Source organism: Palaemon carinicauda, chromosome 44, assembly GCF_036898095.1.
Source record: "Palaemon carinicauda isolate YSFRI2023 chromosome 44, ASM3689809v2, whole genome shotgun sequence".
Classification (NCBI taxonomy): Eukaryota; Metazoa; Arthropoda; class Malacostraca; order Decapoda; family Palaemonidae; genus Palaemon; species Palaemon carinicauda.
The window spans coordinates 36436493-36449700 of NC_090768.1; the positions used below are offsets into that span (position 1 = coordinate 36436493).

The following is a 13208-nucleotide window of genomic DNA, read 5'->3' on the forward strand; positions in this document are numbered from 1 at the left end:
ACATATACATATACATATATATATGTATATATATACTGTATATATATATACATAAACATATACATATATATGTATATATATATACTGTATATATATATACAGTATATATAAATATATATATATATATATATATACATATATATAATCCTGAGTAATATATATTATGTACATTCATGTATGTCTGTGTATGTGTTTGTGTGTATTTTAAACGGAGCTTTAACGAGTAATCCAAATGAGACGTCAAATGCTTTCTCTTTTGAAAATTTCTAATCGAACTTTTGCTGTCAAGACGACATTGTGCAACATGATTTGTATCGCCCCGTAAATGATAAGTTATTATTTATAACAACTTGATTGCTCCCTTTATCAGACCCTGAAGAATTATGGCCAGTCACGGCCAGGTGGGAATTCTACCTACTCTCTTTCTTTAAATGTTTTAAGGTTTAAAGGCTGCTCATGAATGGCAGAGGCACGGGACAGTGGCAATGCCCTATAGCTAGCGGAGGAATTCCCTACAGACTGACCATATATATATATATGATTAGTGCCCAAGCCCCCTCTGCAACCAAGCTAGGACCAGGGAGGCCCTGTCAATGGCAGGTAGACCTATAGGCTTCCTTCCTCCCCCCCCCCCCACATCCTTTGCTCACATGGGTGGTGAGATGGCAAACACTACAAAAAACTATCATACTTGAGCGGAACTCTCCATGCGGCAGATTGCCAGGCAGGGACGTTTCCAATAGGCCACCACAACCCAGAAAGATAAAGTTATAAGATCTTTTGGCATTCTAAATGACTAAGACCATTGCAAAGGTAATTGGCCAGTTGAATGGTTGCAAATAATAAAAGAAAATGGCCCAATTCCAACCTCATCCACCGGTAATGGTCACCCATGTTCAAAATCCAAACTTAAAGAGAATTGATTAATGATAATCGCTTGCGGTTCCGGCCTTGGTCACCGACACCGGAAGTATATTATTTAGTGAGGAAAGTGGATTAGACATTTTGCAAGAATGTAAAGGAAGTAAAGGTGTAATCATAATATCTAGAGGTAATATTGATAAATAAGCAACGACTATACTCAATTTTTTTTAATGAGGTGCATTTGCACCTTTTAGCTCGGAAAAGTTTCCTGCTATCTGATTGGTTCGAATTATCATGTCCAACCAATCAGCGATCAGTAAACGTTTCCGAGCTAAAAGGGCACCCCTGCGAGTCGGTGCAAATCTACCTCACTTAAAAGAATTTACTATAGGACAGAGATGAAGTTACGAAAGTTTCAAAGAATCAAAGGGCAACCATTGTCATTACAGTCAACTCCCCCCCCCCCACGAGAGGAACAGTACTGGATCATCTGCCTTATACGAAGTACTGAATAGGCTTCTCACAAATAATTTATTAATAAATCATTAGTGTGGATTTAGAAATTCTATGAAAACCATTGTTGTTTTTCTTGGAATATTTTATTTTAATTGGTAATCACTTCTTTTGTAGTTTATTTTTTTTCCCTTATTTCCTCTCTTCACTGGGCTATTTTTCCTTGTCGGAGCCCTTTTGCTCGTAGCATCCTGCTTTTCCAACTATAATCAATTCTTTTTAGTGAGGCAGATTTGCACTGATTCGCAGGGGTGCCCTTTTAGCTCGGAAAAGTTTCCTGCTCGCTGATTGGTTAGAGAAGATAATTCTAACTAATCAGATAGCAGGTAACTTTTCCGAGCTAAAAGGGCACTCCTGCGAGTCTGTGCAAATCTGCCTCAATAAAAAAAACTGACTATAAGGTTGTAGCTTAGCTAATAATAATAATAATAATAATAATAATAATAATAATAATAATAATAATAATAATAATAATAATAATAATGACACCGAAGAATGATATTGCTAAGTGAAAAATTCCAGTTACAGAAAATCATATATATTACTTATAATTCTAGTCTTTCCGATACTAAAATTAGATAAAATTTGCTATAAATTATATTTGGGTTTCTTTTTTTATTATTATTATTATTATTATTATTATTATTATTTACCAAACGGCGAGATAACGACGGATTATGATTGCACTCCATACTTAATATCTACCAGATCTCAATTCACACAAAAAAAAAAAAAAAAAAAAAAAAAAAAAAAAAAAAAAAAAAAGTTTATTTATTTCAACTTCGTTTTTGTTCAACTGTACAGTTTCGGACTCTTATGCTTGTTGGGGGTTGGGGGAGGCTCAAGGATAGCGAAAAATATGCTTATTTGCATTTAATGACGTGTAATAATAACTTACCCTTGAACTAAAAAAAAAAACAGAGGAAGAAAACACCTCACCGTTTCGCTTCTAGTTAAAAAGGGCGTTGGTTTGATATAGGCAAGTGACGTTATTGTCTCTCTCTCTATCTCTCTCTCTCTCTCTCTCTCTCTCTCTCTCTGTATATATATATATATATATATATGTATATATATATAATCATCATCATCATCATCTCTTGCGCCTATTGACGCAAAGGGCCTCGGTTAGATTTCGCCAGTCGTCTCTGTCTTGAGCTTTTAAATCATTACTTCTCCATTCATCATCTCAGGTGTTAACAGTAAAGTTAGCACCTTGAAGAAACTCTCTCTCTCTCTCTCTCTCTCTCTCTCTCTCTCTCTATATATATATATATATATATATATAGAGAGAGAGAGAGAGAGAGAGAGAGAGAGAGAGTTTCTTCAAGGTGTTAACTTCACTGTTTTCAGCCAGTCATTTGACATTATTAAGATTGCTAGAGACAAATTCCTCTACAGCCTGACTAACTAATGTAAATTCTCTGGGCTACTCCGCAGTATTGTGTCAAACATTTGTGTACAGCCGAAATTATTTGGGGGTTGTTTCATTAAGTTGTGTGGAATTTACCATTTGAAATGATGCCTTGTATTAAACATGTATTTGTGACTGGCGACACGGAGTAGTTCTTCTGCGTTGTACCCTAGTTGAAGCAAAATTTATTCGTCTTTCAGAACTATTGAGGTGTTTCACAGTATTTTGTTCCTTGGCTTTTATTATTATTTATCCTCGCTATGGAGATCGTAAATGAGAACCATTTGGTTTGGTTTACACGACTTGTTATGATAGCTAGTTAGTTTTTACTACCCTTATATATGAAGGGAGTAGGCTTATTATGTTAGGCCTTGACGTATGGATTTATGAAGGAAATGTATATCAGCAAAACAGATCGCTCTGATAATAATGTTAAGATCTTATGCCAGCATCCGAGAATTCACAATTGTGTTATTACATAAATCTTTAAAGATAATTTTTTTTTAAATATTTTGATTGGTAATATAGATCAAGTAATATTTTTGTTTTTAAGTTCATTGTTCAGTAGGAAAGAACTGTTTTCAAGCTTTTGCTCATTAACCAAATGCATTTGACATAGTAGTAATAATAAAACTGCTCTTTCACTTACCACTAATCGCGTGCTTGAAAAGCAACAATTGATTTGCAACGAGTAATGCTAAAGATATGCTACAGGTCATTTTATTGGACTTTCATTGCCTGCTATTTTCTTCTGATTACATTTGAAGGTTTAATCAAAGAACAAGTGGAAGATAATTTTATTTACATTATCAGTTATCAGTATCACAGTCTATATACATGAAGACACCTAAAATGAGCTACCAAAGATTTCTAAAAGAACCATTGCTGAGCGAAAGTCATGCACATAAATAGCTAGGAAGGTGTCACAAGTATCATCTCTCATGGCTCAACGTCACTAGTTTCAGGTTTTTTGGTCTGCACAGGTGTCGTTTTAGCAGGCAGAGTTCTTGGTGGGGTTGCAGGTCTGGACCTAAATCCAGTTACTGGCTGCCGAGGTGGGAGACGAGGTGTGAACTGTCGGGGTGCTGTTGGCTGACCGCCAAACAGGGAGGGGAGCTGTTGCCCTTCGAATTGTTGGGCAGCAAATCTTGGATCTGAGAACTGTTGTGGTTGGAGTGGCTGTTGACCAAACTGCTGAAGAGGAAACTGTTGTTGGGCAAACTGTCCCTGGGGGAATTGTTGCTGGGGGAATTGTTGCTGGGGGAACTGTCCCTGAGGGAATTGTCCCTGAGAGAACTGTCCCTGGGGGAACTGTTGCTGAGGGAACTGTCCCTGCTGGGCAGCAAGCAGCTGTTGTTGACGAATTAGCTGGATTTGCTGGATCTGCTGAGGAGTCAGCTGAGGCAACTGGGACTGACCAGGGAAACCCTGGGGTTGAGGATTGGCAAATCTATTAAAACCTTGGGGAATCTGGTTAGAGAAGAAGGGATTCTGAGTCTGCTGTGGTGTAAATTGGGACTGAGGTTGCTGTGATATAAATAGTGACTGAGGTTGCTGTGATGAAAATGGTGACTGAGGTTGTTGGGGTGCAAATGGTGATTGAGGTGGTGGTTGCTGTGGTGACTGAGGTTGACGTGGTGCAAATGGTGACTGAGGTTGTGGTTGGAATGGTCGACCCTGCTGAGGAGGCCTTGGAAGAGGAGAAGTGCCTGCTGGCAAGAGAGGTGTTCCGGGAGGTACAATAGGATTGACAGGGTTCCCTTTAGCAGCTTCCTCTGGTGAACCATCTACAAAACCATCCTGGTTTCTGTCTTCAGAAAAACCATCCAAAGCAATATTTATTGGTCGTCGTGGTCGATGGGTAAATGTTTCCTGTTGAGGGAAGAATTGAGGCTGTTGTGGAAATTGTTGTTGTGTAAACTGTGGTTGTTGAGAAAATCCTTGTGGAGGAAACTGTGGTTGCTGTGAAAATGACTGTGGAGGAAACTGGGGCTGTTGAGGGAATTGCTGACCTGAGAATTGTGGTTGCTGTGGGAATGACTGCGGTGGAAACTGTGGTTGCTGAGGGAATTGCCTACCAGGGAATTGGGATTGTGGAGGGAAGGGTCGAGGAACAGAATCTTCGGGGCTAGGAGTAGCAGGGCGAGGTAACTGTGGCTGAGGACGAGGACGACGAGTGTTGAACCTCGGTGGTGTCTCAGTTTCTGGTCGTGAAATGAGCTGAGGCTGTGGCTGAGGTCGAGGAGAATTCTGGAACTGAGGGCGTCCAAATGGTCGAGGTCTAGAAGAAAATTGGGGTTCGGGTTCAGATGAGGCAAATTGTTGTTGAGGGAACTGAGGATGGCCAAACTGGCTGGGTGGTCTTTGAGGGAAACGTGGCCTTGGAGGAAGGCTAGGAAGTCCAGTAAGTTCTTGGGGGACTGCTGGAACGGGGAGAGGAGTCACTGACTGTGGTAAGAGATTTGAGTCTGCCTCAAAGCCGGTGCCATTACCAGCACTGTATTCTACAATTTTCAACTCGCCAAACTCATCGATGAAGCCATATTTGCCCTTTACATTCCCGTTATCATCCCGGGTTTCAATCTTGAAGGTGCCATCAGCTGCTTCGAAACCGTAGGTGTAGGTACCATCATCATTTACTTTGTTGATTTGTCTCAGAATAGGGACAACAGTGGTCGTTGAGGTGTTGGTGCTTGGAGTAGTCTCCAAATCATTAAGTGGTGCTTCAGTTGCGTCCTGGGCCCATGAAAGCGCCACTAGACACGCCAGTAACACCTGTAAGAGAGTAAAAGGAATGCATTCAGGTTTTTCTAACAACCAAACATAAGATTTGCATTGATACTTAACAGATCATTTCATAAGTTTTGCTTAAGCTTGCAAACTGTCTTTTGGAAATTGTTTTAAGGACAAGCTATCCTATCAGAATTACAAGTCTGCACAAGATATGGAAAGACACGTGTTATGACATATATTTGCAAACATAATTTAGTGTAAAGCAATACCACTATAAAAACCAAGGTTCTCTTATTTCGATACTGTAGCCTTGTAACATTATAACTAATCTGCAATGTTAATGCATTTTTATTTCTACTTCTAAACACATCTAGCCATTGAAAATCTCATTATTAGACTCACAGGCTAGATTTCTCACATAAGCAAATTGAATCAGTTATTTCCTTAACTCATTTCGAATTGTGAGCTGAACATTGTTAAACTTTCCTGGTCACCAACAGAAGTTTTTACAAAATTTCCACCACTTTAGCAGAACAGCCATTTTAAGGCTTTCAATAGGTAATCAGGTTTTTCTCTACATGGCCCAAAATCTTTCGTGATTTGTATTACCAACTGTTAATTTTAGCTATGGAAGAATTATACCCTTATATTTTTAAGGTCAGAGAGTAGACTTCTTAAATCCTTCTAAAGGAACGATTATTTTAGCATATGGTCTTTCGTGTTTCACCTTGGAAAACTAGGTGAATGTTTTAATATCATTAATTCTAAGAATATTGAGTGAGAAAAATTGCCTATCCTTACAAATTCCCTTAATCTACAGACTCCCCAATAGAATTCTAATGATTGTGTCATCATTATTCAGTGGCCACATTCCTCTAGGTAAGGGTAGAAGAGAATCTATGGCTATGGTCAGCAGCTCTTCTAGGAGGACACTCCAAAATCAAACCTTTGTTCTCTAGTCTTTGGTAGTGCCATAGCCTCTGTACCATGGTCTTCCACTGTCTTGGGTTAGAGTTATCTTGCTTGAGGGTACACTCAGGCACACTATTCTATCTTATTTCTCATCCTCTGGTTTTGTTAAAGTTTTTATAGTTTATAAAGGAGATATTTATTTTAATGTTACTGTTCAAAATATTTAATTTTTCCTTATTTCTTTTTCCTCGCTTGGCTATTTTCCCTGTTGGAGCCCCTGGGCTTATAGCATCCGGCTTTTCCATCTAGGGTTGTAGCTTAGCAAGTAATAATAATAATAATAATAATAATAATAATAATAATAATAATAATAATAATAATAATAATAATAATAACGCGGAAATCTGCAAATGCTTTTCTCAGGGTGAGATTTTGTCTCGGCACCTTTAGCCTAAGCCTTTTGAAGAGGCAATGTAAAGGACAATTTTTTTTTTCTTCTGGCAACTTCATCTACCTCGGGAAAATGAAAACGTTTAAGTGATTTTGAAGATTGAAGTCTAAGTAGTATTTTTTTAAGTATCGACTGTGTTTTCGGTATTCTTTTAGCATTAAGAGGATACATTTCCAGTATTCCTTAAACATTAGAAGATACGCTTCCAGTGTTCTTTTAACATTAAAGGATACATTTCCAGTATTCTTTTAACAGTGGATGCATTTCCAGTATTCTTTTGGTAAAGAATACATTTCAGTATTCCTTTAACATTAGAAGATACATTTCCAGTATTCTCTTGATATTAAAGGATACACTTCCAGTATTCTTTAAACATTAGAGGATACGCTTCCAGTATTCTTCTAACATTAAAGGATACATTTTCAGTATTCTTTTAACAGTGGATGCATTTCCAGTATTCTTTTGATATTAAAGAATACATTTCAGTATTCTTTTAACATGAGAAGATACATTTCCAGTATTCTTTTGATATTAAAAGATACACTTCCAGTATTCTTTAAACATTAGAGGATACACTTCTAGTAGTCTTTTATCATTAAAGGATACATTTCCAATATTCTTTTAACATTAGAGGATGCACTTCCGGTATTCTTTTAACATTAAACAATACATTTCCTGTATTTTTTAATTAGAGGATACATTTCCAGTATTCTTTTAACATTAGAGGATACATTTCCAGTATTCTTTTGATATTGAAGGATACACTTCCAGTACTCGTTTAACATTAGAGGATACACTTCCAGTATTCTTTAAACATTAGAAGATACACTTCCAGTATTCTTTAAACATTAGAAGATACACTTCCAGTATTCTTTTTAACATATGATACATTTAAGTATTCTCTAAACATTAGAGGATACACTTCCAGTATTCTTTTTATCATAAGATGATACATTTCAGTATTCTTTTAACATCAGAGGATACATTTCCATGCTCTAACTCTCATTTTGAAACAGGGAGAGTAAAACGTTTGTATATAGTTGTGTAGTACGACGACCAGCCTTTTGTAACGAAAATTAAATAGATGGCTTTGATCATTCTATTATTATTATTATTATTATTATTATTATTATTATTGTTATTATTATTATTATTATTATCTAAGCTGCAACCCTTGTTGGAAAAGCAAGATGCTACAATAGGGTAAAATAGCCTGGTGAGGAACTGAAACAAGGAAATAAATAAACAATATAAGAAGTAATGAAAAATTAAAATAAAATATTTAAAAAAAAAAAACATTAATAACATTCAAACAGATAATCACATATAACTATAAAAAGACTTATGTCAGCCTTTTCAACTATGTCGAAATGTTAAGGTTATTACTATTGTATTTGGTATAATGAGATACCGTATTTTTCTAGTTGGGACAGTAGGATGTACAGAGAGAGAGAGAGAGAGAGAGAGAGAGAGAGAGAGAGAGAGAGAGAGAGAGAGAGAGAGAGAGAGAGAGAGAAGTAGCCAAGTCAATGCTAATGCCGGAAGTCAAGAAACTTAATGCCATGGTTTTAGTGAGATTTGAAGTAACGTTATCGAAGCAAATATATTTTCTTACTGGCGTTTCTAGATTATGGTAATTCATGAAATCAGTTCAATATGTTTACGATATGACTTAATGCAAATTATATTGTAGAAAACAAATCTGAATTGCGTAATAAGATTTTCTTAGTGAAATATCGTTTTGAAAATCATTATTTTTTTCTTATGGTTTTGAAAATAATTATTGCTATTTTATTATTATTATTATTATTATTATTATCATTATTATTATTATTATTATTATTATTATTATTATTATTGTCGTTGTTGTTGTTGTTGTTATTATTATTATTATTATTATTATTATTATTATTATTATTATTATTATTATTATTATTCATAGTCACTTTGTTGAGATATTTGCCAAAGTAGACACTGCTCATTAAATTGTCATGCCTTAGAAAATAAAATCACAAGCCAGCTCACTCGAACAAAACAAATTTGGCATATATTTATCCAGTTCAATCAATAAATAAGACAATTAAGAAAATCAATTAACTTTAAACTTTTGTTTCGAATCTCACAAGAACTGCAACACCGGGACACTAAAACAATATCCTAGTCGATGTTTTGGGGCTCAAGCCGGGCTTACACCTACACGGGCTCTTGCTCCAAGTAGAAAAAAAAATAGATTTAACACTCACGAGTTTGTATCCCATTCTCGAGCTTGTACTTGTGACGCTGTGAGAAGGAAAATGCAACGATCTTGAACGTGATTTCAGCTTTTATACATTGTTGAAGTGACCCTGGAGACGGACCACACCCCTTCCCCTTATTCCAGGAGACTCAGAAGGGCGAACGCCGCGCTGGATGTCCCTCCCGCGAGTCCTGCATCCGCCCCTAGACCTCCTTCGGCGGTCCTTGTCCGTCAATTATGTGATGGAAGGTCGCGTATAAGAGGGAAGGTCGTTCGTTCTGTGGGGGAGAAATTAGAGTGGAATCATGACTAATTAAGCTGCATGATATAAGCTTTTTCTCACTTTAATATTCTTTAACAATTATTATTATTATTATTATTATTATTATTATTATTATTATTATTATTATTATTATTATTATTATTATTATTATTAGCCAAGCTACTATTTGGAAAAGCAGGATACTATAAGTTCAATGCTCCAACAGGGAAAATAGCCCAGTAAGGAAAGGAAATAAGGAATAATAAATAGAATAGTTGAAATTAGAATGAAATCATGACTAATTAAGCTGCCTAATATAAGTTTTTTCTCACTTTAATATTCTTTAACAATTATTATTATTATTATTATTATTATTATTATTATTATTATTAGCCAAGCTACTATTTGGAAAAGCAGGATACTATAAGTTCAATGCTCCAACAGGGAAAATAGCCCAGTAAGGAAATCAAATAATGAATAATGAATAGAATAGTGTGCTTGAGTGTACCCTCAAGCAAGAGTACCCTAACTCAAGACAGTGCAAGACTATGGTACACATGCTATGGCGCTAACCAAGAGTGATAAAATAGGAAATTTGTCATGACATCTCCCACTTTGTTTGATGTTCAGGTTTCTCTTCTTTCGTTTTTATATGAACATTTTCAAATCAGCAAACCTCTCTCTCTCTCTCTCTCTCTCTCTCTCTCTCTCTCTCTCTCTCTCTCTCTCTCTCTCTCTCTCTCTCTCTCTCTCTCTCTCATCACCACAAAAATCCCAACCGAACAAAGCAACTGTTCCTCTGGTATATATTGGCTACTTTCAAAAACGAAGTAATCCCTAAAATTTTACAAAAGTATTCCCATGGAACTTATAGTCTGAGTTTTTTCTGGAACGTTATTATTATTATTATTATTATTATTATTATTATTATTATTATTATTATTATTATTATTACTTGCTAAGCTATATCCCTAGTTGGAAAGCAGGATGTTATAAGCTCTGGGGCCCCAACAGGGAAAATAGTCCAGAGAGGAAAGAAAACAAGGAAAAATAGCATATTTTCAGAACAGTAACAACATTAAAATAAATATTTCCTTGATAAGCATTAACAAAACAAGAAGAAGAGAAACCAGATAGTTTTACCAAGTAGATTAGGGAGAAGAGTTTGGGACACATCTAGTTTCTGGTTTCCTATATCTCGTTACTAAAAGGTTTTGTTTATGAAACATGTCGCTCATCTGGATATCAGTGCAAACAAACATGCAATTAGAATAAATGAACTTGGTAACGGATGCTTGCAGAAGTGTCATAAAAAGTGTTTTTTTTTTTTTTTTTTTTTTTTTTTTTTTTTTTTTTTTTTTTTTTTTTTTTTTTTTTTCAGTCATAATAACTTTTTTTCCAGTCAAAATAATTTTTTTTTTCCCAGTCAAAATAACTGGTATTTGGTGCCCTAGGGGCCATGCCAGGCTCGTGTCCTTCCAGCTATAGTAGGCGTAGACGTGTTTCACCACAGTCGGTAATTGGCCACGGAAAAACACGCGGAAGAAATAGTGTATTTAAATGTCTTGCGTCCATTTTTCTTTTTTTATTTATTTCAACTAGCATGTAAAATCGTTTTGTTCTTTTGTTTGAATGTGATGCATGCGGTTGCATTGAGAGAACTTATTATTTACAATGACGATCCGATAAAGAAATAAATCAGCTGTTTTCTGGGATAACAATAGGGCTCACAAAATGTCATATAATAAGCACGAGAGAGAGAGAGAGAGAGAGAGAGAGAGAGAGAGAGAGAGAGAGAGAGAGATGTGATTTATATTAATCTGAAAAGACATGCTTGTCTGCACTAAATTATATATATATATATATATATATATATATATATATATATATATATATATATAATATAAATATATATATATGTATATATATTTATATATATATATATATATATATATATATATATATATATATATATATATATATGTATATATATATATATATACACACACACTATGACGTCGGTTTTCTGCTTGATGAATTAGGGCATTTGGAGGGCGAACGATCTGGGCTCAGCCAATTAGTTTTTATTCGGAGACTTTCCGGTGTATTGTCCCCTTATTTTTGTGGGTCCTCTTCCGCAAGGACGTTGCTTCCCAGAAATGACCCAGGAGCAACGAAATTACTCTTGTATTGGGGATTATCTCCTTAGAAGAAAAGAAAATGTTTCCAGGACCAAAGAGGTGGCGGATTTAACGTGAATTGAAGTGCGGCAGCCAGCCCCCCTTAGACTTCAGCTCAGGATTCTTTCCGGACCAGTCTTCGCATGATTGATTGATTGGTTATGAGTTATCTGGCTTCCTGACATTTAAGGTCATTGATTCCGATATTCTTCTTCTTCTTTGTCTGCATCTTTTTCCACTTTTATGTGGGGTCGATGTTCACAATCTCCACTGGCCATATTGGTTTTGGCTAATTTTTTCATGGCCGGATGCCTATCTTGCCGCCAACCCTCCCCATTTACCCTCCCCATTTACCCGGGCTTGGGACCGGCACCAAGTTGAGGCTGGCTTGCCCCCCTCAGTGGCTGGGTTCATTGATTCCGATATTATTTGTAATAAATGAATAAAAAGATAAATATTAATTCAGTTTATAACAATAAAATCAAAAACATCCTTATAACGGTTAGATAGCTTTTAAAAGTTTTGCTTCTGAAATTAATTTGAAAATACCACTATTATTGTACGACACATCATAGCTGGTTGGTTGGTTTTAGATCGCCTTGCTATAACTATAGCAAGGCAAGAGCTCTTGCACTAAGGCAACCCGTGAGTCAGATAAGGTTCTGAAAGAGATATATCATATCAACACGAAGGACGGAGAGTATGATGAGATGACAGCAAGATGACAACCGTGGCAGGAGTCCGAAGCCCGGACGAGGCGCCGCAAAGCAGACGTAGTCAACCAAACCCGGTTCCTCTTCGGTCTTGGAGAAATTTGATTTTTTCTTATCGAAGCCCGAGAAGGGAATAATATGGCAGAACTGTTTGTTCGTTCGTTTTTAAGCGACTTAGCGTATAAATATGCGAGATGTTGGCTCTTGCGTTGGGTGGAGGATTTTTTCCCAAATTTGAACTATTCATGAGAAATAATGAATAAAGAATATAACCCCCCCCTTTTTTTTTGCCAAAAATTTCTCTAATTTTGACTTCAGAAAAGATTAAAAGATATTGGACTGCATAAATTTAGCAACTCATTCTTTATAAGAATTATCATTCAATAAATAGATAAATATATATATATATATATATATATATATATATATACATATATATATATATAAATATATATATATGAATATAGATAAATATATGTGTATATATATATAATATATATATACACATTTATCTATATGAATATAGATATATATATATATATACATATATATATATATATATATATATATATATATATATATATATATATATATATATATATATATATATATATATTATATACACATTAATACATTAAGATAAATATTTTCCATATTAACTATAAGAAGTTTTGCTCATATTCATTTTCAGTCTTATATTTCTGCTTTCTCTATTCAAATCTTCTATCATCTTATGCAATTCATTCCATGATTCAATGAATAGAACCAAGTCATCATCAAATCTTAATTTGTTAAGGTATTCCCTATTAATGTTAATTACTACATATTCCCAATCTAAATTCTTAAAAATTTCTAGGCATGCTGTGAATAATTAAAAAGAGGTGGGTCTCTTTTTCTAACTCCATTTCTCAATTGGAACTTCATCACTAAACT

The 13208-nt window shown here is 35.2% G+C and overlaps 1 protein-coding gene across 1 annotated transcript; it reads right to left on the bottom strand.

Annotated features, from left to right (window-relative positions):
* Nucleotides 1–3573: 3573 nt before the first annotated feature.
* Nucleotides 3574–9166, bottom strand: LOC137634147 (calcium-binding protein P-like). Its single transcript, XM_068366386.1, has 2 exons — nucleotides 9128–9166; nucleotides 3574–5563 (listed from the first exon to the last, which is right to left on the bottom strand). Exons 1-2 carry the CDS (start codon nucleotides 9140–9142, stop codon nucleotides 3728–3730), a joined length of 1851 nt encoding a protein of 616 aa, XP_068222487.1. The 5' UTR covers nucleotides 9143–9166; the 3' UTR covers nucleotides 3574–3727.
* Between the last annotated feature and the right edge of the window lie 4042 nt (nucleotides 9167–13208).